Source organism: Cyprinus carpio, chromosome A9, assembly GCF_018340385.1.
Source record: "Cyprinus carpio isolate SPL01 chromosome A9, ASM1834038v1, whole genome shotgun sequence".
NCBI classification, from domain to species: Eukaryota; Metazoa; Chordata; class Actinopteri; order Cypriniformes; family Cyprinidae; genus Cyprinus; species Cyprinus carpio.
Window position 1 is genome coordinate 10,825,750 of NC_056580.1, and position 25,608 is coordinate 10,851,357.

General features: G+C 35.9%; 1 protein-coding gene across 2 annotated transcripts; it reads left to right on the forward strand.

Moving 5' to 3' along the window:
* The first annotated feature begins 8,212 nt into the window (after window positions 1-8,212).
* On the forward strand, window positions 8,213-24,728 carry LOC109095925 (nucleoporin NUP35). Of its 2 annotated transcripts, none has more exons than XM_042763464.1 (9): window positions 8,213-8,373; window positions 8,675-8,836; window positions 8,945-9,072; window positions 10,040-10,094; window positions 10,200-10,335; window positions 10,469-10,538; window positions 10,625-10,753; window positions 10,881-11,036; window positions 23,355-24,728. In XM_042763464.1, exons 1-9 carry the CDS (start codon window positions 8,361-8,363, stop codon window positions 23,454-23,456), a joined length of 951 nt encoding a protein of 316 aa, XP_042619398.1. In that variant the 5' UTR covers window positions 8,213-8,360; the 3' UTR covers window positions 23,457-24,728. The 2 variants fall into 2 exon arrangements, with proteins under 2 accessions (XP_042619398.1, XP_042619399.1); XM_042763465.1 differs by lacking the exon at window positions 23,355-24,728 and adding an exon at window positions 11,656-12,404.
* Window positions 24,729-25,608: the final 880 nt, after the last annotated feature.

Below are 25,608 nucleotides of genomic sequence, written 5' to 3' on the forward strand. Positions count from 1 at the left end.
GAATAGATGGTAAATCAAAGATTGGAAAGGTGTTTACCTCCTAAGGGAAAATAGTATAAGAACACTGTCTCATTTAGGGCAGTTACTGTAAAACCTCAGCGTTAATTTTGTGGTCAGCCTAAATCCAGGTGTATGAATTTAGCAATATTTTAAAATGAAAGGGAGACTGTGTTAGGGCAGTTACAAAAAAACATAAGCAATAACATTTACAATACTAAGAACACTGTCTCATTTAGGGCAGTTACTGTAAAACCTCAGCGTTAACTGTGAGATGAATATATTTACATTATTTGGGTCTGTCTAAAAGTCTAGATGGAATTATATTTTCCATAAGCGTGTTTTTAAAACAACACGGGTTTGGAATAACATGAAGGTGCAACACCAACTGTAGTTCTGGCCTCTGTGTTTCCAGCATTGCCTTTAAAAGAATGGAATTTGTGAGAAGGGAAATTAATTTTGTATTTCATATCAGAGAAAGACATCAGGATATTCCGATGGGATGCACAATACATATTGCAAAAAAAAACAATTGCATGATGCAACATAATCTACCAGAACAAATAAACAAATCCAGGGACAGTGACCCGTCTGAGCTACTGATATTAAATTCATAACTGAGCCAGTGTCTGCAGACAATGTTTATGATGTATGAAATTACCTAACAGAATTCAGAATATGTACAGAGCTGCATATTGATTCCACTCTGGTGGAATGTTCTGGAATATAGTATGCTAAGGATAAGACAATAACAGTGGCATCATGTGTCATCAGGTAAGAGGAAAAACAATAATCTAATATTATTATATTAGATTTAGATTTAGTTTCTAATAAAACACAGTAATATTCACAAGACTAATTAAAATGGAGCATATATGAGCTGAGCTGTAACAGCTCAGGCTTAATTATATTAACAAACTCAGGTCTATCACATATTTTCCACTCAGTGAGGCAAGGTAGTCAAGTCCCTCTAGACAGGTTTTTCATGAAAGTACTGTACCTTGCATTTTTTTTTTTAGTGTTTGAGATTGTCACATGGAAACAATGATATGAGTTTGTTTTAATGCATTGATCTGTACTGAATCAAACCATAATGAAGCTACAGTATATAACACCATTGCAAGTGTGATTATACAACAATTCAATAAACAAGAAGTGAGTAACCTTCATTTTTTGGATGCAGAATTTCCAGTTACTTTTTCTGTTTTTGCTGGGCAGATGAGCATAGTTAAAAATCAACATTACAGGTATTTTGTTCCTGAAGGAATTAGTTCATTTGACAAAAGACAAAAACACCTCCTCAAAAAAATAAAACAAAACACACATAAAAAAAAACACACAAAATAAAAAAAACTCACATCTCTTATATAGTTTTCTAAAAACTAGATTATTGAAATAAAAAAAAAAAAAAAATCCTCCCATGTACCTCTTTCTCAAATGCCTGATGTTATATCAGAAATCAAGAACTGCCATTTCAGAAATGACCCTTGTATGAAATGTCATAGCATTGACCTTCTTTGGTGAAGTACACTCATCTCTAGGGCCTGTCTGCCCTTCTTCATAATCTGGAACATTTGAGAAAGAAGCTTCACAGATTCTGTTTCTCTTGAGTGGAGCCTCTTGACTCCTCAATCTCATCAGTGCATTAAACTGCAGAATTAAATCTCCACAGTTACCATGTAATATTTGACTATTTAGGTTGTTTTTGAGAAACAGTGGCAGACTGATGATAGATAACTACTGCACTTGAACCAGATGGGCCTTCTGTCTGGGGTCTAGGAAGGTAGGTGTCAAGTGTAATTAGGAAAGCAGGAGAAAGCACCTCTAGGGTGACAGAATACTCTTCTGTTCTCCTACACAAACACCAGACCCAAAGACAATCAAAAATGTCTGGTCTACTGCTGAAATTGCCTTCATATTTGTTTTTAGTGTGTTACTATTCGACTATTAGTGTGTTCTCTTTGATATGATTAAGTCAATCACTACAAACAAATTTACATCCGTAAGTATATACTTAGTTTGCATCTAACTGTTTCTTTAGCATTGCAGCTACAGTATACAAGCAAACTTTGGATATACTGTTTTATCCAGGTGAAAATCATATTTATTATTTATTTAGTCTGACTGTTTTTAAACACATATGATATTAAAATTGTTTTTTTTTTTCAAAGAAAATTTATAATAACCTTGCAGCTAAAATCCCAACTCCTTCTTAAATACTTAATTGCAATTAATTAAAAAGGCTTGTCAGTGGAAATAACTGTGAAGTATTTTTCATATCTCCATCACAGTCCAATGCACAGTTTCAGACTTCACATAAGAAATACAAACAGTCATTATATCTTTACTGCATCAGATGCAAGCTTTTATTGACCGTCGTGCAGAATGTAGAATGACTTCTGTATATTTAACCTACCATGTATTTAGGAGCAATCGATATTTGTCTCCTCTCAATGATAAATGCATTTTTTCCTGCAGTAAATGAGGGGTTTGTGAAAGCTAAAGCTGTGCAGTTCAGCTCTGTCAAGGTCCTGGAAATGTTCTGTGCCAGGCTGCTGAATAATACATGTTTAAATGCTTCACACAGAAGGACGACCCTGGGTGTCCCTTCATCACAAGCCTCTTACAACCACCTAATTACAAAGAGCTATCACAACAGCTGGGTTCAGCATAATGAAATGTTGTGCGGCACTAAACTGTGAGCAGTTGTCTTTCCTGGGGAAAAAGGAGAAGAGTTTGCTTTTCCTTTCTTCAAGCTAATACAAAACAAAAAATTTAATCTATTAAAAATAAAAATAAGATATTTTATTTATTGAAATTTTTTATTTATTTATTTTTTCTATCAGGATATTTATTTGTGGGTGAACTATCCCTTTAAATGATTAACCCTGGGTCATTTGAAACTCTGGGTCAACATAATCCTGGGTTATCTTTTTAAAATCTTTTTAGATTAACAGGTTAGGAGATTGATTGGACAAACACAGCATGCAACCTTTTCTTGCCTTGCTCTTGCTCATAATTTGTGCTTAGGCTATACACTAAATACACCTTTTAAACATAACTTAAAAAACAAAACAAACAAAAATAAAAATAAAACACGGACAAGTCTCCACTTCACTCCAACTGACACATTTTCTGTCACTGTCAGATTTCGATTTTTTTGCTTCGATGAAACGAAAAATGCATGAAATTTTCTGTGAATGTTCAAAGCATATGAATATTTAATCTGGAAAAGGCTGTTGAGTTCATTTTTGGTTGCTAAAATAAACTACACATTCTAAACAGCCGTTCACACACAATGCACCTGAATCCACACAAAAATCACTCCAATGAAATGCCACCCAAAAAAAACAGAGCAACAGTTCTCTGCAGCATCTCTTGCATGAAATGCCATTCTAAAAACACAGAGCAACAGTTTTTAATTATTATTATTATTATTATTATTATTTTTTGCATTTTTAACTGCTTCACTCCCATGAAACATTGTGAATGACATAATGGAATCAGTCTCCCTATGCTTTCAAACCAGCCTACTATTTGCAGCCTGCAATGCATCATGGGATTGTGGTTCTCTCCCTAATTAAAACAAATTCTGGACAGAACCGATCACCGGTGATCACCGTGAGATGGATGGCAGTTAGAAATCAATCTAAAACCAGTCAATAATTTTAAGATGTAAAAAGCATAATTGATGTATAAATTAACACAATCTAAAAAGAAAGAATGATCTCAGCACATGGCCCCATAGTTTCATCACTTTACAGATTCGCAAATGACCGTATTTTTGCAGTAACTCAACTGTCATAGTTTAAAGGTGCCATCTGTCATGTCTGGCAAAAAAATCAAGTCATACTCCACATTCCATACCAGATGGGGGCAGTATGCCTCAATAAAGTGAATTGGTCTACTCTAGAGTAACAAACGAGAAACGGCATAGTCTCTATGCTCCGCCCCTACCTTCACAACAACCCTAGAGCCATAGCTGAAGCCTAAGAGGACGTTTTGCCTCCAGAGGAACGTTGGGTGATGTCAAGTGATTTTGAAACATGACATCTTCAAGCTACTCCCCTTCACCTTTACCAGTGAATATGTTCATATTCGTTTTGTTCATATTACATTTTGAATTGTATATACACATTATTTGAATTAAATTAATTTGACAGACAGCATTCTGTCAACATCATTGGTCAAAATCAGACAGCTGATGTTGACCAAGCTAGCGCCAACCAACGTAACCAGAGCTGCCAACTCTCAAGCATTCACCGTGAGACACACGCAATTGACTCTTTTCACACGCTTTCATGCCACACATCAATTTTCTCACGCACAGAAAAACCACGAAACAAAGAGGACACGGAGACCAACAGACTAGACAGAGCAGGTTAGTTATGATATAAAAAAATATCAGATTCTGTCAATTTTATGACGCAATTCAAACAATACCGTTTTGGCACTTGTAAATGTTACACGGCAGATCCCTAGCGAACGTGAACCGATCATCTCTACTATAGTAAAAAAACACGAACACTGTTGAAAGATACAGTAGGCATAATATACATAATACATACATAATATCGATCAAAGTGTTTTTTCTTAGCTGCACATATACAAGTGAAAATAGGGACAACATCTATTTAGAGTGTTACGTATGCTGCCCGCCTGATGCTAATTTAGCAGCATATATCAAGTTTGATTTTCATTAGCAAAAAACTTGACCGCTCTGAATATAGTGAGTGAGTGCGCGCGCGGCCGGGGCGCCCCCGCTCTCTCTCTCTCTCTCTCTCTCTCTCTCTCTCTCTCTCTCTCTCTCTCTCTCTCTCTCTCTCGGTTTATTATCATCGAAGACATTTCAAGCTTATTAGGTAATGTTACATTTTAGCATCAGCTTGGTAGAGACGGGCTTTGGTAGATAACAGGTGAAAAACGGATCGGATCTGTGGGTAACTTATAGCTAGCTCATTATCAAACGCAGCTACGGTTAGCCATCGCTAACATTAGCACATTTATCGAACAGCCTTCGATACATTTCTATGTTATAACTTCCCGAAAAAAATCCGCAAACATATAAAACAAACCTTCTAGCGAAATACTAACAGCATCTTACTTACCAATCCAAAAGAAATGTTGCACGTTCGGAGTCGAACCTCATTTCTTTCAAGTCCATCAGTTGTCTCCAGCGATGGAAAGCAGTGCCGATGTTTACTTCTGGTTCGGCTCCTTTTCTTATCGGATTTGATTTGTGATTCCGAGCGCGGTTGTTTCCCTGTAGCAGGTGGTGGTTGTAGGTGTCTCTTGCCAAGGGCTTCAGCCATCCTTCCGCTCTCTTCCCTGAACTGAAATGAAGTAGTGGGCTGTCCTTTCCACACGATTGACATCAGGTTCAAATACGCCCACAAGCAGTGCGAGTTATTCGTGTATTGCAGGTTGGCTGGTGGTTATGTTGCCCGCATACCGCCTCCCATGGCCGAAACTGGTATTACGACACCTGTCGGGCCGTTGTTAGTAATGCTAATGCTAATTAAGGTTGATATCTCTGCAGCACTATAACTTGACATTTTTTTTAATGACATCATCGCCCTTATTTCTTCTCATTCTTTTGATGCGTGTAGGTCATTTTTTGGATATTTTTACCTCAATTTTTAAACATAAATGATTTAATGAGTGGGTAGTAGCCCTATATGACACGAAGCTGCTGGAGGTCAGCTGCATTGAAAACACATGAGCACACGTATACAACTCCTGATCGGGGTGAAATTCAGGGGATTTTTATTTTGTTTTTCACACACAGTATTTTAAATTTCTTTTGTTTTTAATGACCCTTTGGCTGATCGGTTTTGGTTCATGGTTTATAACTCTTGAACAAGGACTTTTTTAATATTCGTATCAGAAATATAAATGAGAAAAATAATTCCAGAACCAAGGCCACTGAAAAAGTGGGTGTCACCATTACTCTATGTTTTCAGTTGCTTGTACATGTCAACCTGAAATCCTCACCAAATATCAAATATCTCCCCATCAGCAGAGTTTCCATAAACTCTTCAGCACATTTGGTGCTATATTTCACTCTTCTGACTGTATGAGGATCAGCAAGCTGACTTTGACATCTATTTTTTATCAGTTTCGTTGTCTGAAGTAAAACGTGGCATTTTATGCAATCGCTGGACTGGGATGTCTTAGCAGACAGGTACTGAGGAACACAGTGTGTTCAATGCTGCAAAAGTCCCACAGTAAAAACAGTAATTTACACTGAGATAGCTGTTTGCCTTGTCTTTAACAATACAGGGAATATTGTCTGTATTTGCTGATATTTTTAGCCAGCTAAAGCAGCTCATTTTGTATGCATCATATTCCACAAGCATGACCATCATTTTATTAGTCATTTTGAGTATTGTAATGGACTTCTTCACTCTTTTTCACAGTGAACAGCCAGTTTCACAGTTTACCGAGGTCAAAATGTGCTCATTATGGTGTGACAGTCCAAGAGTATGACAGGAAATATAGCAGAGTAATAAAGGCAAGGCTGGTGCAGGCTGGTACAAGACACAGGGAGCAAGCTGTTTGCATGCTTATTATCAGACAGCTTCATCTACATCTCAGCTTTATCTCACTCCTTGATAACAGAATCTTTCCCAGGGAAGAATTCAGTGTGGCACACAATTCAGAACTACTGAAGATGATATACCTTGTGAAAATAAATGAAAGTGATTGAACAGATGTGAAATAAATGACGTTTCACAGCGCTGTGAGCAACATAAATGCTTTATTACACGAGTTAACCTTTAAATGGGTTTCAGAAAATGCATGTGTTTAACTCTGCAAATGTATTGCTATTCTAAAACATCACCCAACATCTTGGGATTTATGAAAAAAGGAGCCCTCTGGGTGTCAATTTGTTTAAATAAATCAAAATAAAGAGACAAATGCATCTTTCAAAAATGGCAATATGCTTAATGGGTTTAGACAGAGCTGGCATGTCTCTCTTTATTTGGATGCGGATGCTCCAGGGGATATGAGCTCAGTAATTTTACAGAACACTCTGGCTCCCTCTGTCACTTTGTTCTGAGAGACATTGCTACTGTTGATACAAATCACTTAGCACTAATGAATAGTTAGCATTGCTTTCAAAAGCTTTTTATTTGGTACCACACACTCTTCCTTGGGCAGGATATAGTCCAGTCATGCACTGACCAGAATCCAGCAGTTCTCCATCTTTAGAGAAAAACAGAATAATGATTATTCTGTTAAAAAAATAGTCTAAAGCATATTAAATTAAATTGATTTTGTGATGCATCTAATAAGCAAAGTCAGAAACTAACTGACTACCAGAATTGATTTTCATGAGCATTTTTAATTGACCCTTTATGAGGATACAATTTTCATACAAAATTAATCTTATGCCAGAAACTTTGATTAATGTACCATAACATTAATTTGTTGACATAAACTCTCATTCTATCAAGAATGTATTACCTATATCTGTCAAAATATTGTATTAAAAATTATGCATGCATGACTACCCCTTAAAATGCACATTAATGTAGCATAAATAATGGCATAAAAAGATAAACTTAATGTTTTATTAATTTTGGAGATGCATGCTCCAGCAAGAGGAGGATGATGTCAGTGTCCCTTTGCTCTGGGAGGTCCTGGAGAGGAAAGACACTACCCTGTGGAACAGGAGTGCCATCTTCAGATGAGTTAGTGGAAGAACGGTTAACTTGAAAAATTGAATGCAGTAATAGTTACACCATTTCAAATGTTTTTGTTTACAACATTTGCAAGCATAAAAAGAAGAGAAAATTAGAGAGAGAGAGAGAGAGAGAGAGAAAGAGACACCAAAGAGACTTAAATGTATTAATCAAAATATAACTTTAAAACGTGCCTGCAAATTTGCTTTTTAAGAAAGTTAAACACCAATTTAGAACGTATTTGGCAGTATTCTGAAATGTATGGCGGTGTTCTGTCATACAGAGCTTGAAAAACACTAAAAAAAGGACCTTAAAATGAATCCTGTAGGCTACTTAATGGTCTCCTGGACCTAAAACAATCCAGTTGCAGCATTTCACACCTCTTGTAGTTTATTCTTACACTTCTTACTAAAACCAGTGAAAAGGGCATTACAGTAATCGAGGTGTGAGAACGTAAAACCCCGAAATATGGTTGCAAAACTAAAAATCAGTTTCACGTTCTTTCCTGCAGGGGCGCGACAGAAGCATGCGCCGGTGTCGTGAAAGCGGAAGTGGAGCGCGCTTGTGTCATTAGAGCACGCGCAACTTCCGCCTTGTTCAAATTTTTTTGCACTCCTTTTATTTGGTAAAGCAAGGCTAATCTTCTCTCCGTGGCTGCCGTGTAAGTGACCCAGTATGGACATCCAGAGTAAGTGTTCGTGTTTGTATATTGGTATGTAGGTTGAGTTTGTAGGGACGTGCGTGATTGTGGCTGTGCTCATGTGACCGGTACAGTACAGCAGAAAGCCATGCGTTTGTTCGGCTTTAGAACAACCAACGTAGCGTAATACAACATCCGTGTATTCGGATATTTTCATATATTTAAATTAAAATGACAAACCACTAAAAGTGCATTCATTTGTATATTCTCCTGAGCCCGTATATGGTTTTAGACCGTAATTAGCAAAAAGCATTAATGCTGAATTTAACTTTTTGATGTGTAATAACAGGTATTGAACCAATGACACTCGGCTCTCCAACTTCCCCCAAGCCTGGGGCTCAGTTTTTACCTGGGTTTCTGATGGGAGACCTGCCTGCTCCTGTCACACCTCAGCCCAGGTCTTTTGGGTTGACAGGAGGTGGGGCAGAAACAAGATCTCCTCTTCTGGCAGGTAACGTTAGATACTTATTCGTCATTTACTGCATTTTTCTAATACCATAAGGAATTATGAATGTCCAAAATGGCACAGAAGTTACTTGGTGATGCTCTCCTCCATCAGGTGGGTCTCCTCCACAGCCGGTGGTCCCAACTCCTAAAGACAAGAGTGGAGCCCCTCCGGTCAGAAGCATCTATGATGACCTCAACGGCTCCGGTGTGGGAATGTCACCTCTTGTTGCTCGCAAACAAGTGAGAAGTGCAAACAAATTATTCCAATTATTTTTTCAGGGTTAGTAATTTGCATAAGAAATGCCCAACCATCTTCATGAAAGGGCTTTCTACACAACCCTTCCTTTACGGCTTTCGTCACTCTCAGCAAACATCATGTTCTCGAATGCCATCCTCAAAACAAGTTCAAACTAAATAAACACCTTTTATAGGGCTGCACGATTAGGACGAAAATCAAAATTGTCAGTTATTCCCTTGAAATTGTAATTGTGATTATTGATTACAATTATCACAGTTTACATTGAATGATGCAAATCATCGTTTGAAGAAACTGCATGCCATATTTTTATATGAAAATAAACAAGCTGAAAACACTCTACCTGAAAACTTTTATTGCTCTTCTACAGTATTAAGCCTCAAATCTCAACTATACGTTGGATTGATTTCTTCTTTAAAAAAAAATTAAAAACAAAAAAACACAGAATAATATAAAAAAAATCAAAAAAAAAACCACTAAGATAACCTGTGGAAAGAATTAAAAACAAAAGCACTCAGAATAACATAAGTGGACTTTGAACGATTTATTGCCGCTTTGAACGATTGTAGCATAATTGTGGCAACCGGAATTGTAATCGCGATTAGAAATTTGATTAATTGTGCGGCCCTAACCGTTGATTTCATTTGTGTGCAAGGCTAGTTAGTCTATTTAGCAAAAGGTTTAATAAATTTTAGTACAAAAGTTATTGGTGAACTATGATTTGTTTGTCAAAATGTTTGTATGTTGATTTCATTTGTGTGCAAGGCTAGTTAGTGTTTTGATTACTATTGCTTGTATTAGTTTAGGTTTAAGCAAGTACACACTTGACATTTATTTTGTTATAATTAATGTAAGATAATCATTTAAAAGTTTTTTTTTTCTTTATGTTTTCTAATGAGATTTTGTCCTCAGCTTCTAAATTAATTTTTATTGATTTATTTTTTTTAACAGCCATTTGCTGGAGTGCACACACCTTTGTCTGGTCTACCAGGGACGCCAGGAACAGGTAAATATCATTTGTTTAATTACTTATTAAATGAGGTGCTCTGTCAAAAAAACAAAAAACAAACAGATGCTTTTTTTTTTTTTTTTTTACATTTTTGTTCTATAGTGTCTAATTTATTTAGCCCCATGGGGCAGCAGAGGAAAACAACACTTTCCCCAGCTCAAGTAGATCCGTTCTTCACACAAGGAGATGCTCTGTCCTCAGAAGACAGGCTAGATGATACCTGGGTCACAGTGTTTGGGTGTGTATAGAGCATGTATTTATTTATTTATTTTATTGTTCCATTGTATTATGTAATTAGTACAAATATGATGTGTCAGGCTTTATTGTGGCCATGTCTACATGGCATCAATTTTGTATTTGTTTGTACACAGGTTCCCTCCAGCATCCGCTTCATACATCCTTTTACAATTTGCACAGTATGGAAACATATTAAAGCATGTGGTAAGTTCAGGCAAAGTTTCAGCACTGTAGACTTGGTTATGTATGATTTGTATTCCATAAAAGTTTTTTTCTTTTTCCATTTATAGATGTCTAATTCAGGCAACTGGATGCACGTTCAGTATCAGTCTAAACTGCAGGCACGAAAAGCTCTCAGTAAAGATGGAAAGATATTTGGAGAAGCCATAATGATTGGCGTCAAACCGTGTATCGATAAAGTAAGAAGTACAAAAGCAGTAATTCCCTTGTGAAGACGAGCATGATAGATGGAAAAGTCACTTGGTTTTAATTATAACACTGGTAATGTTACGTTGGGAGTGTTTTTTTTTTTTTTTTTTTTGGCAGAGTATAATGGAGAGTTCAGACAAGAGCAGTACTTCCAGTTCTGTGTTCACACCCCCAGTGAAGGCTCCCAGCACCCCCAGTCACCCTCTATCAACTCCCCGATCTGTCATGAGACCCCTCAGTGCTGCTTACAAAGCATCCAGCAGTGACTACCAGGTATAGTTGACCAGTAACCTTCCACACACCCACTGCTGGTAAAACCACACCAATAGTGCTGAACAAATTAACTGAAATAAAACCAGTCAAAGTCAGCTTAAAAAAAGTGTGGAGGAACATATTATAAAACTACACATGGAAGATCAAAGGTTATCACCAAGGGATACAAATTAATTTGGGGAAAAATATTAATAAAATGAATAATAATTTATTATTATTATTATTATTATTTGTTATTTGTTATTATTATTATAACAATATTAAATCAAGTTCAGAATAACTTTATATTGACAGCAGAACTTTGTCAAAAACTAAATTTGGACATAATGAGCGTCTCACCCGGTTGAACATGATATAAATATTTTTTTTTTTTTTTATTATTTTTTTTTCTTGCAATTTGCAGTATTTGTCAAAATAATTTCTGTATTATCTTGAATAATGGAAATATAATGGTGGGAATATTAACAATAATTGGTGTATTAGAATCTAAATTTACAAATGTTATTTAAAATGCTAGTTGCTGGAACAAACTGAAATGTGCTGTAAGGAACAACAACAATTTAATAGAACCATTTGTGAAGTGCTTGCTTTTATTTTTTTGTTTTGTTCTGATTTATAGGTTGTGTCAGAGCAACAGACACCAAAAAAGGATGAGAGTTTTGTATCAAAAGCAATGGAGTATATGTTTGGATGGTAATCTTTCACTCACAGGGTCCTGATGAAAAAGCTCTGAGACCATCAACAGCCTCTGATGTGTTGACATTGCTCTAAAAACTGACATTGGGTTTTCTGAGCACAAGCACTGAGTGAAAACAAAAGCACTTTATCTTTGCGGACTAATTGACTTTGCGTGCTGTTTTACGGAAGATGGACTCTTGAGTGTTTCACTTGGACTGTTCTCAACTCTGGGTTTGGAGTAGTGTGTTTTGAAGTTTGTCCCTCCTGTCTGTCCTCAAAATCATACAGACTTAACAACTTAATCATAAGCATTAAGTGTTTCAGGTCTTAACAAACATGCCAAAAGAGAGTTCTGTTGGAAATTTAAGGATCCTAATCATGACACACTCACGGGACCCTATTGTAGAAAATCTGAAATTCTTGCCTGTCATAATTCATGGTTATGAGCAGCTTTCTCGGTTTATGTATAAGAATGGATTTCACAAGAATGTCATTGACACCTACAGCTTTTTGAGATCAAGGCCTTAATCTAGGATTTATCTTTTCAATGGGTTACAATCCTCTGTTTTTAGTTTTTTGTGGGTTTTCACTAACTTTATCAGTTATTTTAATGGGACAGAATCTGTTTTTTAAGAAATTTCTGAATTTGAAAATGCCTCTACTCTTTAATAAACACTGTCTGATTAGAAACTGTAGTTTGTTTTCTGTAGTTGTATTAAGTATTTGTACTAAATTATTAACAACAAAAATGACACAAAACAGCTCCTTCAGAGACACATTTTTGCCTTTAGAAGGATACAATTTTTATTTACTATTTGTGTCATCTAAAAAAATAATTTGTGTAATTTGATTATATGTCCATAATGTGGAAGTCGTAGTCTACAATATGCATCATCCAATTTAAAACAAATGTGCAAATTCATGGCTGCAGATTTGGACTTGGTATTATTTGATGAGTAAGAGGTTGACTGTTGCATGGCATCATAAATTAATGAGCATCTGGTAATTTATCCCCACTCCCAAATGCAGTTTCTTTTCAAAACAGTCATATAAATATTCTGAATAAGTGTTTGATCCAGTTTATTCTTGTCTTGAGGAATATTTAAAAGACCTGACTTTGACCTTCTCACAGTCTTCATGTGGGTGGATGCAGAGGGTTTGCAATGAAACATTTAAAGCGTGAAGAAATTTTATATATATATTTTTGCAGTCATCTTGTTACATCTTTCCTTTATGAGTAGCAGGGTTGGGCAACATTAAAAATTTGCTCCCATTGTTCATGAATCTTGATTCTCAGTTACAATTCATTTTAAATGTAAAAAAATTAATTTAAGCTAGAATGTAAATGTATGTTAAACTGCAATATAAAAAAACAAAAACAAATCTTGGTTCATTTTTGAATGCCATACAACCCTGCTGTATGCTAGTATATAGCAGTTAAAGAAAAACATGTTGCTGTTAAATAACTCTGGACAAAAACCTTTTGGCAATGTGAGAGAAGACAGCAATCTGAATGCCTTCTAAAAATATAGCAGCTATAAAACTCTGTGTGTTGTGCACATGTAGAATTCTGTTAAGATCAGTAACTACTTTAGGGAACGAGACTCTAGCTTGGTGCTTTTGGGGCCTTAGGGCTTGTCCAAAAAAACCTATAAAGCTGCAGCATTTACTTCAACATAAAATAAATTGAGATGACCCTGAGACTTATTTCAGGTGTTTGAACCTCACACTGATCAGGCAGGGGAGGTCATCCTTTCACAGCTCAGCATATTGAATACATGTATTGAATTATTGATTTTGTACGTACTTACCTTTTTTCAAATGCGTCTCACATAATAGAATCCAATATGTAATTTTTGGCTGAAAGTAATTTGTAACTTGACCCAGACTTCAGACATGCAACTTTAGCCTTTATTTTAGATTATTTCTTGAGCTTTGATTCGAGACTCAAAGGTTAAGACTGAACCTCACTCTGATCAGGCAGGGGAGGTCAGGCAGGGTACCTTCCAGATGACCCTGAGACTTATTTCAGGTGTTTGAACCTCACTCTGATCAGGCAGGGGAGGTCAGGCAGGGTAGCCAGCTGGGTCCGAGTGCTTGCTGAAGGTGACACTGAGTGGCTCTCTGGAGGTGAGGCTGACCCTTGCTGTCAGAGGCTGCCAGTGCACAGCTCAGGTGATATGCTCAGAGATGCACGCTATCCCCAGGCCTGCTTCAGATATAATCCATCCTGATTACTGCTGTTTTTCCACTGGAGGCATGATTTAACTAACCTTGAAACAGGCTTATTTTTGTGGCATGTTGTTTGTGGCTTATTTTTATTTTTCATTCATAAATGAAGGTGTAGTGGTTGGTATACTGTTGAAGCTGTCAGGGTTTCATTGACCTCACAGGACATCAGCGGCCGAGCACGATGCAATATTTACAGTTTCTCAGAGTGAATGCTTTCTGAATTAATAGCACATAAAAAAAGAACCACAAATTATATGGTCGTTTCTACTAAATTTTGCTGACCACTAGATGGCAGCGTGTTCATTTATTATTATTTTTTTAAGCATAAGTAACTTTCTTTAAGTTTGTCTTTTTCTTCAGGAAGAAGTGCCTTTATTGGGTTTGATCCTTAGGACTTATTCAATTGTTTATCTTTCTGATAACTTACAAACTACTGTTAATTTGACTTATTCATTAGAATTGAACAACAAGTACACACATGGGATATGGGATTGTTAAATGTGCGTGGCTTTTGGAATTGAACAACTTATTGTTAATGCCTAAAGATATGATAGATGCACATATGATGATCTTGAAAAGTGCTTGTGATTTTAATGGAGACAATTTGCACTGCTGCCATTATTAATTTAGTTTCCAGTACAATAGTGCCATTTTAAACCTCATCAGCTGACTGACTCCTTGGCCCTGACGCAGCATCAGACATAAACAACCCTCTTTGAGAGGTACATGCTGCAGCCTAATTCAAAACATGTCAGGATGCAGGCCCTCTTAGTCACTGTGTAATCTTATATTAAAGAGATCAGGAAGGAATTAAGGGAGACCTTGGCTGTGCAATAGGATTAATGCAGGTCCTATTAGACTTATTAATTTATAGTTTTAATTAAATTCTGGAAATGCAGCATTGCAGAAAAGTAACCTGATATTGGATAATCTGGGTGTGTAGACTCGCAGGGCAGGGTGCATATCAATAGTGCCTCCAGTGAAAAGGCCACAGCAGTATGGACTATTTAATGAGAGGAGGTGAATTAATTTGGAGTGGGATAAGGGAAGAGGAAAGCCACTGTGCAATGAAATGCTTCTTTATTTGGCACACAATGGAATAAGGGCCGGAAAAATCAATGATAATATCTCCCGATTACAATCATCAAGGTTTACTTCTCTTTCAGAATGCTTCTTATCAATTATCTTAAGAGCGACAGCCTGTTTGAAGGATCAATACCACGCTGGTGCTGTGGTTTTACTTAATGTGTTCAGCCCTGGGCGTTTGGTGCGGATGTGTGAGTGAACGCATGCAAAGGCTTTCCTGCCACATTAGAATAGTCTCGCTTTCATTTGGCTCTAAGGAGATCAGAACAAGGACGGAGGGTTCTTCATGTGAAGTGTTCTTATTCCAGATCACATTCAGACATGAACTAATTATTCTTCAAGAGGTTCTCCATGATTGATGGCAGTAATGAGGACTTCCTCCTCGTGTTCCCAGTGTGGAGAGGGAATGAAGGACAAGAACACTGCCAAAACATTTTTTTGATCTTGTTTTTATCTAAACAAATATCTAAACGAGAAATTTACTTGAGAACTGAACTTTCATAAGATAATTTCAAACAATGTGTTTCACTTTATGTTTTTGTTTTTAAAGTCTAATAAAAAAAATAGTTAAGTATTTATATAATATCATTATTATTAATAATAATGATATTATTATTATTATTATTATTATTATTTTTAAAATACATTAATATTAAAATACATTCTCCTAATTTTCCCAGTGTGGAGAGGGAATGAGGGATGAGAAATTTACTTGAGAGCCAATCTTTCATAAGGTAATATAATAATAATAATAATAATAATAATAATACTTTTTAATTATTTTATAATCATAGTTGATTATTATTACTCTTGTTGAGTATATTTAATAAATAATAATTATTATTATAATTATTTTATAACCATAGTTTATTATTTTTATAGAGTATATTTAATAAATAATAATTAAAATAATTATTATTAATATTATTTATTGAGGCTTAAAAGACATTATTAAAATACTTTAAAATACATATTAATTATTATTATTAGTAGTAGCCCAATTATTATTATTATATTATTATTACAAAAATACATATTTTTATTATTAAATGTATTGTTAGATTCATGCTAAAAAAAAAAAAGAAAAAAAAAAACATTTGTCAATGTGTTAGAAATGCAAGAGGGGTTGTGGGGGTCTATGGGCTGACAGAAGTGGGGTGGGCATTACACAGGAGGTGAGAGAGTTTGAAGCACAACTCACAGAACCTCTGTGGCCCTGTCAGCCCTGCTCAGACTCCACTGAGCAATGATACAGCATGATGCCTTTAAGTCTGACCATCAAATGCAGGTTAGCCATGCGCAAACATCAGCGGACTTTATCAGCCCACACATTGGCTGCTGACCGGGGCTCCTGAACCGGGGCTCTGCACAGAGATTCCTCTCAGGTGTTTGCAGGGACCATGATATGATGGGACTGGAATGTGAATGAAGCGTCACGTAGAGTCTATGCTCTTGTCAAGCAGGATTACGCTCTGATGTTGACAGCCGTGGGTACAGAGAGCATTGTTATTTTAAGAGGAGATAGTGCCAAACTTGACTGCAGGTTGTTGACTTGCTCTTGTTTGTTGATGTAGTATTAGGAAAGTAGAACCTTTGCACTTTAACTAATCTACAGTTAGCCTACATTTTCACAGATTTGGACTGAATGCTTGATTCTGTCACAGCATCTAGTGATTAAATATTTGTGAATAATGACTGTTGCATAGAGCAACACTTTAACTGAATTTAACTGCATTTAGAAAATTTTTTTTCCTACAGCTGTGCTTTTGTTCTGTTAAAACTAACAATATATCAGTAATAATCATACACTGTAGAAATTACTTTTTTAAGGTGTAAATAAAAAAAGAAAACAAAATATTTGACGAGAAAATAATATTTGTCTATACTAACCCTTCAATTTTTATTTTTATCATAATCTCAAAACCAAAAACATCAATACCAAATATAATTAAAAATATATTTTTTTATTACATTGTTTTTTTTGCCAGAAACATTTATACCACAGATATTTCATAATATATTTTTTTATTACATTGTTTTGTTACATGTTATTGTATATATCACGTTTTATAATATTACATGTTTGATAAACGTTGCATGCATTTTAATAGCAATTGTTTTTTCAGTTTTATTTGGACTTACTTACTTCTGTGAAAGTCCAAAAGTTTTTTTTTTTTTTTATACCTTCCTGGTGTAACTGAGCACCAAAGAGCAAAGCTGGCAAATTTCAAATCACATACTGTGCTTTTCAGGGTTCTGTTCCAGCAGAGCAACAGGCATTGAGATGAATGGATATACAAACAGATGGCTCTCTTTAGGTATTACAGACATCCTTTTTACCGTTCATTTCTTTTGTGTAAATCTTTTCAAGAATGAAAGGAAATTACTGAGTGCACATTTTATGAAAGCTTTAAGCTTAATAAGATTTTCCCCGCTGATAGAAATACCACTCTACTGAATAATGGGTATCTATTTATTTTATAATGATGCTCTAGTTCAATGTTCTGTCTCTCTTGTGCGTTATTAGTTTAAATAGCATTCAGACATCTGATATGAAGATGTGCTGGTGATGATGGAGCTCGAAGTTCTGAGTCATTTACACGCCACACATTAAAACTCAATATTCTCAGCCATATTAATGAGTGAAAGTACCAAACAAGTTGAGTCAGAAAAGCTGATCCCTTCTTAATGTCAAAAGCTTCAAATGTCAACGCTCACTCCTCCTAAGCTTCCCCATTTATCTCCATCTCAGCAGCCTCCCGTTCCTGTCACTGGAATGGCTGCAAGATACTGCTGAGTCCCGTCTTTATTCTGTGGAAAAAGTCAGCAAGGATAAAAGAATGAAAGAAAAAAATGAGCAAGAACAGAAATAAACAAGTGGAAAGAAGAGAAATCGAGTTAGAAGGAAATACAGAGAAGGACAATAAAAAGAGATTATCGAAAGAAAGATAAAACAAGAAAAAAATGAGCAGTGTCAATCTTTTTAAGATTCCTGGGTCCCTCAGGCCTTTGACAATAAGTGGGACACCACTGAGTCCTGCACTTTCTAGGACCCTGTGTGTCTGAGAGTGTGAAAGAGAGAAAGAAAAAAAGCAGAGGAAAAAATGGGAGCCTATTTTTTAAGACCTCATGCTGTCATTGTGCACAAATTCTAAATGTTGAGAGAAAGAAGTATACAAAAGATGAGGAAAGCGATAACCACAGGTTGCCTGAACAAATAGTGAAAAAATCAGTGGATCTGCAAAGGAAAGCAATAGGGTGGTTTTCCAATTACATTCACTCCAGCATTCATGTCTATCCGAGTTTATGTAATTTCCGTTCATTGTTGGTCACTGAACTGATAATGTGCATTGCGACCTCTGAGAAAACAACCATAATTTGTCCACAGTTCCATCTTAAAAGGGGCCTTATTCTAGAATTTTGTAACATTATATAATGCTCACTTACAATACAATGTTATTAAAGGTTTCTTGTGCAAAGGTGTTAAGGGGTTTCTTGACAATCTTTTCTAATTTTTGTATATTTGTAAAGATATTAATGAGTAGGACTTATATACACACACATATGTGTATATATACACACACACCACTACAGTTCAAAAGTTAGTGGATGGTACCATTTTAATTACAAATTTAGATAACTGTTTTCTATTGATATATATTTCAAAATAATATTTATTCCTGTGATGCTAAAATAGAATTTTCAGCATCATTACTCCTTCAGAAGTCATTCTGATTTGCTGCTCAAGAAACATTTCTAATTATTATCAATGTTGAAAACACTTGTGTTCAAAAGTTCAAAAGAACAGCGTTTATTTGAAACAAATCTATTGTAACATTACAAAAGTCTTTACTGTCATTTTTGATCAATTTAACATTTCCTTGCTGAATGGAAGTATTAATTTCTTTCATAAAAAGAAACACTTAATAGCCCCAAAAGCTTGAATGGAGAAGCACGTTTATAATCAAACATTAGTAGACTTCCCTTACCAAAAAGTACTTCAAGTTTATTTTATTAAGTATGCTAGTAAGTAAGTAAGTAAAGTTCAAGTATATTTTTAAGTATACTTTATGTAGCAAGTATACAAATATCAGTATTCTAGTAGTATACTTGTAAGTGTACTGTTTCAATACTCCTTGGGACTAAATTGGCCCACTTTTATGTATACTTTAAGTATAACAGTAGCAAACTTTGAGTACACAACTAGTTCACCGCTATATTTTTAGTTTGTACTGCAATTATACTAAAAGTGAACTTATACTGACAGTTTACTAATTAAATACTTTGTACACATTCATTGAAGTATAGTCTCAGTAAACTACTAGTTTTCTTAAAGTGTACTTTACATCATACTTTAAGTATACTACTATGTCCCTATTTAGGTTTTAATTTGTATATATTTTGTTATATGAATATCTGAACATACAAAAGATACAAAGAAAGAACAGGGTATCTGCTTGTAAACAAAAACATTTTATTCAAAAAAAAAACAAACAAAAATAAAAAAAATAAAGAAATAACATTTTGAACAAAAAGCTGAAAAAAGACTATGAATTGGATTCAGAATGATAATTAACAACATAGATGGAGTCGATCAACACCCCAAAGCTTGACTGTAATTATTACCTCTTCATTGGTCGACATTTTATTCCATAACGTTACGGTTTTGATTCTGTTTCATGTCAGATGGTCGTGTTAGATTACATGTGTTAGCATCTGTTGTTTCTTTTTCTTCTTCACTTGTGTTTTTTTTGGAACTTCTGTACAGAAGATGTGTACTAGCACCCTCTACCATATAGCAATGAAAACACGGATTCTAGGAGCACAAGTATAGCTCAAATATATTTCGACTTTTTGTAAGTATAAGTCAAGTATACTTAAATGTCATTTTAAGTATATTTCTGAGAAGTACATAAAGCCCATTTCTGAGAAGTACATAAAAAGTAAACTAAAAGCATACTTTCCTATTTTTAGTTTAAAAGAATTATACTAATAGCACACTTGAATAAACTTCTTTTTCATAAGGGTTATCAGTAGACAGACAGATTGATAGGATAATAAACCTCTTGAAGTATTTTTTGTTGTTTGTTTTTGACATTTTCAAACAAGGCTTTGTCAAACCATTTTTCAAAGTTTGTCTTGACAAAGTTTCTTTACATAAATTTTATATTCAAATTCACATTACAATTCTACATACTGTTTTTGTTTCCTCAGGGACAAGTTCCTGAAAACTGAGTTGTAGTATTATGTAAATGTGTTCATGGGTTAGTTTCCATACAATATATAATCTTGGTGGACTGAGGAGGGAACTTGTGATTGTTATAGTACGTCTAGTACATAAAATTTTTGATTTCAGAAACCCATTTCCCATGATTTGACTTTAATATACATGTTTTTCACCATCATCACTGAAATAGGAAATTGCACTATGTGGGACGCTGAGTCTCTGTTTGACACATCTGACTGCACTGAATGTGGGCCGCTGTACCCTCTTACAAACCAGCTGCTGTCTCTAGTCCCTCCGCTGCTCGTGGAGAAGGTCACAGTTTCTTTACATTCCGCATCTACAAGCTCTCTGAGCTGCATTTATGTCCTTGGAGAAAGGCCATTTGATGTCTCTGTGGTTTTTAGAGCTGTTTTCACTTACAAACCCTGAATTTTTTTTTAAATGCTTATTTTATCTGATAATTGTTCAGGTTATGAGGCTGTCAGTGCTACAAGAACCCACTGTACTCAGATAGAAGATAATAATGTCTATCAGATGAGTTGCGAGGAAGTCTAAAAGAGTTTGTGAGCTGATTTATGGGCTGACTTCAGATATGACATTCTATTTTCCCCTGTCTGATCACCTGAATGACAAGTGGCACCGACTCGTGGACTCCTAGACTTCACCTCAAAGTGTGTGCATCTGCCAGAACCCTATCTGTAGCCAACCAGTCATATGTTCATTTAGCCATAGTCGTCCTCACTAAGGGCCCAGGCTCCTTCACAGACACATATGAGAGGTGGGGAAGGGTGTTATGAAGACATTTAAAAATGACATATCCAACTGATTTGGAGGAACAGCGATGAGAGGAGGATAATTCATTCAGAAGCCAAAAACTCTGCCAAATCGATTGGATGGGTGGTAGAAGTTACTCTCCAAATAATGTTTCTCTACATTGAGTATGATTAAATGGTCTTTGTCCTGCAGCGTTATCGTTCGAGGATGCAATTTCATAAACCTAGTTGCATGCTGGCTAAATGTATGGCTTATATTTTTCATCTCTGTCTTCTATGTAGTTCCCAAATGCATGCACTTTTGATAACATCAAAGAAAAATGTGAGTTTGTATGCCATGAATGCAGGCAATGTAATTATGAGAGCTGAACTAAAAGCAAGGGTGTCCTCAGTGACTCACTTCCACAAAGGTTCATTGTTCACACAGTATTTACCGGTCGCTCTGTGTCATCCATCTTGTGTACATTTCCCAGCTCTCAGCATGAGATGGCCTTCAGCCAGTGCTCTGGGCCTCTTGTTATAAATCTAACAGCATTGTTTGCTATGATGCTCAGCCTCCAGCAGTCTGTCATCACAAGGATGCACGCTTGGCTTGAGGAGAGATTTCCCCCTGACCACCTTGTCTCACCCTGTTTCTTTTTCGATAATTTTGAAAAGAACAGATGGAAGTGGAAGTTTGCAGGCTCGAGAGCCTGCGGCAGCCATGTTGCCATGTGTGTGCCTTTGGAGGGAATGGTCTCTCCGTCTTTGCTTCCAGTGCTTAGAGGTCACCGGTAATCACCGCTGTGTACAGACGGGCCATCTAGATAACGGAGGTCACATGGCTTTTGTAGTGCATGAACACCTTGGGGCCTAAATAGTGGCAGCCAGAGGACCAATTAATGTATATTTGCAGTTCCCTCTCTTTCATAATTGTAATGGAGATACTTTTTGATTGACCTCCAGTCACTGTGGATGCTACACATCGCTGAAACCCTCCAAGGAGCTTGTTAGCATTTTTAGCCTCTTTTTCTTCTTGCTGTTTCCATGCAACAGATGCAAAGATGAGTGGCTCTGTATGACCTTAGTTAAGGTAGGTACATCCTATGAGACTCTCGGCATCTGTGAAGGTGTGTTGACGCTGAGTGATTGCTTTCCCACAGGGAGCACTGGTAAGTGGGAGGTTTACCCTGAAGGTCCTCATGGAGGGGGCACTGTGATCGAGAATAGATTTACACCAATGGTAGATAATGGCAGTCAGCAAAAAAATGATGCTGGGGAAAAAAGAGAAAGGAGCACATTATCAGGTTTATGGAGCAAGGCCGTCTCCACCCCACTCCGAAAAGGTGTGGGCATGGAGACAGTAGCTGAAGAATTCTAATGGCATTTATTCTTCTCTCGGAAACAGGATAACTATAATATGTCAGTAGTGTCTTGCGAATGAATCCATATTGGCTGGCTCCTTAGATATTCAAGGAGTTTTATTTCTCACAGGTCCTGTTAACACAGTATTTGTTCCCCAGCAATGTGGCACCTTATTTTTCCTCAGTAATTTGCTGTATACTTTGTAAATATACACTCAAGTCGATGTTTAAATTCATTCTCTGTAGCATACAGTGTATCTTATTAGCACTTTCGGGAATGGCTGGAGAACATAAGCAAAAGCAGTAAAACACAATCTATTTGCTCTATGAAATCCTGTTCATTTCCTTCATGTAATTGGTATAGCAGGCTTGTGCAAAATTCAAGATTGAAGAATTCATTTATTTTCAATTCATGACCTGAAATTTGAAACGAATTGGTTACAACACAAAGGAAGTTCAATAGGTGAGACAGATATATACTATAGATTGATACAGTATATAGACTCCATCCATCCATCCATCCATCCATCCATCCATCCAGTTTTAGTGTTCTGTCTATCATTCAAAAAACCTGTTATTTGGATTTCTTTAAATTTCAATTGTTTTAAAATGTACTTAGAAGTAAACTGCTACCTCAGCTATAATTCAGTTCAAATTCAGAAAATGAATTGAAATTTAAAAGACATTTGTCTTTGAGAACTTACTTTATCCTCAGGTCACTGTTTTATTATTATTTTTATATATATATATATATATATATATATATATATATATATATATATATATATATATATATATATATATATTTATAGAAATCTGCCCTGTATGACATCTCAGAAAAAAAATTAATTACTCCTCAGAAAACTGATTTTATTCCAGGGATGCTGCAGGTTTCCCACGATCTATGAAATTGCTGTTTCAAACACCTGTGGCCCACAAATACAGCACACTAATAAAAATCTTGTTTATCCCTGTCTAGGAAAGCCTGCGGCATCAGAGACCCTACCAGAAAAAAAATGATCACACTGTGCCAGTAATACCTGCTTTAGTGAGTACAGGATGCGTCCACAGGAGGGATTAGCCCTATTGATCCCAGCTGGCAGACAGAACTATTTGAAAGTCAGAACAATCACATTGGGAACAGACTCTGTGGGCATGTGGACCAAAGGAAATGGTAGATTTAAGATACAGTCACAGAATTGTGTATAGAGCAATGGGGGAAAACGCTCAACAGATAACAGGATACTAACACAACTATTGCCAACAACAGCTTCTGCCATCCACCTCAACTCATTTCTGCCGCCTTCCCTTAAAGTTGAAGTGTGTAATTTATGTTGTAATTTATGTTTTCGCTTCATACTGACTTTGGAGATAGTCTTTGCTTACTGTTTTTCACCTGTTTTTGTCTAGACTAACACAGTTTGATATTGTTTGTCATAGTGGTTAAAGATCTAGACCAAGTGAAAGGTTATTGGTTCAAACCTGGTTTAACCTCTTTAAATTAGAAAGGGTTTTACAAACATCAAAAAATGAAGCAGGCTCTCTTTTCTTATTCAATTTTAGTTTGTGGTCATTTGTACAAGCTTTTAAAAAAATTACAAATTTATATATAAAAAAAGTAGAAAAGAGGGTTTTGAAGTGCTTTTATTTCTAAAGGATATTGAGGTAAGAAGTTGTTCTCTTTACAGACTTTTCTGTTGTTTTATTTCTGGTTTCTGTTCATTTATACTGTATATGCTAATAGAGGCTTTGTAATTTCTGTAAATCGTTTGTTAAACCAGATAGATGTATTTGAATAATATATAATTTCGCCATTATAGTGCTTGAATCATACATAAATTATATATACATGCCATTTTCTGTGGATGTGCATTCTCTTGCATTCTGCAGTGGAGTGTTAATGCACATTCATAGATATTAATCTGATCAGAAGATCTCATGTGAATGAGATCATGCAAGTAAGCATGCTGTAGTGTGCAGGGGATTTTTTTATGTGTATAACCTCATCCATCAGATGATGACGTTGGACGATGAAAAAGCAAGTCAGCAGGTTCCCATAATCTCAGAGCACATCGCCAGGGGACTGCAGCTGTGCATCCAGAATGCAACAACATTGCCTGAAAACATAGAAATTCAAACACACTCGACCCTTTGAATAATTTCATGCAAGAAGCATGTTTGTGCATTGACAGCCATGTAAAACTTATTCTGATTAACTTATTCTATCGTACTACCGTTCTATCTATCATTCTATCTGTTGTTCTGTCATTCTGTTGATTGTTTATTGATTGTTCTCTCTGCCTGTAATCATATAAAACTTCAAGCTTAAAGGTTTTTAAACTTTCAAACAAAACTTTGTCAAACTAATATTTACAGTTTGCTTTGTACATTTATATTAATGCTCTGTAGATGTTTTCCTAGTGCTAATTTTTCACAGCATGAAATAGACTTAATCACAGGTTACTCCAGTGGGATTGTCCCCGTAATAAGTGTACAGTAATTCTTTGTGTTAGACTGTCAGCTGACTGCTTGCTTCGATGTCCTGGTGTGGTATTCATTAAGCAGTCTTCTGTTCTTTTGTACAGCTTTATTGGGTGTTGCACATTGATTTAAGATTCCCACAATGCACACAGTGAGTACTCACGCTTTAATTTCTGAACATGGTGATGTTTATGTAAAGGCATTAGAAATGATCTGGCCTTCACTCTGGGGACCGAGAGAAACCCACAGCTCTCGGGGGAACTTCATTTGATGTTCCGGGGAAGAAATTTCTGCTCTCTTTGACATCCCACGATTCTGAATTGGTTTTATACGATTTTAAAAACATAATGTTCCTCTCAAGGGATGAGAATTAATTAGCCTCACCATCTGGTAATTACGCAAAAAAGCAGTAGGTGAGATTGTTGATAATCGTTGGCATTCACAGCTTTTCAACTCACTCTCATTTTATGGGGCTTGCATCAGAATATTGCTTGCTACTGTTTACAGTGAATGGCATTATCCATGTGAGTGCTCACTGTTACCACAGCACTTCTTATCCACAGTCTAATAACTTACTTCTTCACAACCGCGGGTAAGCAATATCTCAGTCTGAGTTAGCATTGTACCCACTTTTCCCCTTTTGCAGTCCATTTTCAGTGTGACTAGGGTTGCTGACCCATTCTTACGAAATGATTTATTTTTTGTGTGTGTCTTATTCCAGATGTTAATGCAATGGGCTTAAGACAATGTTA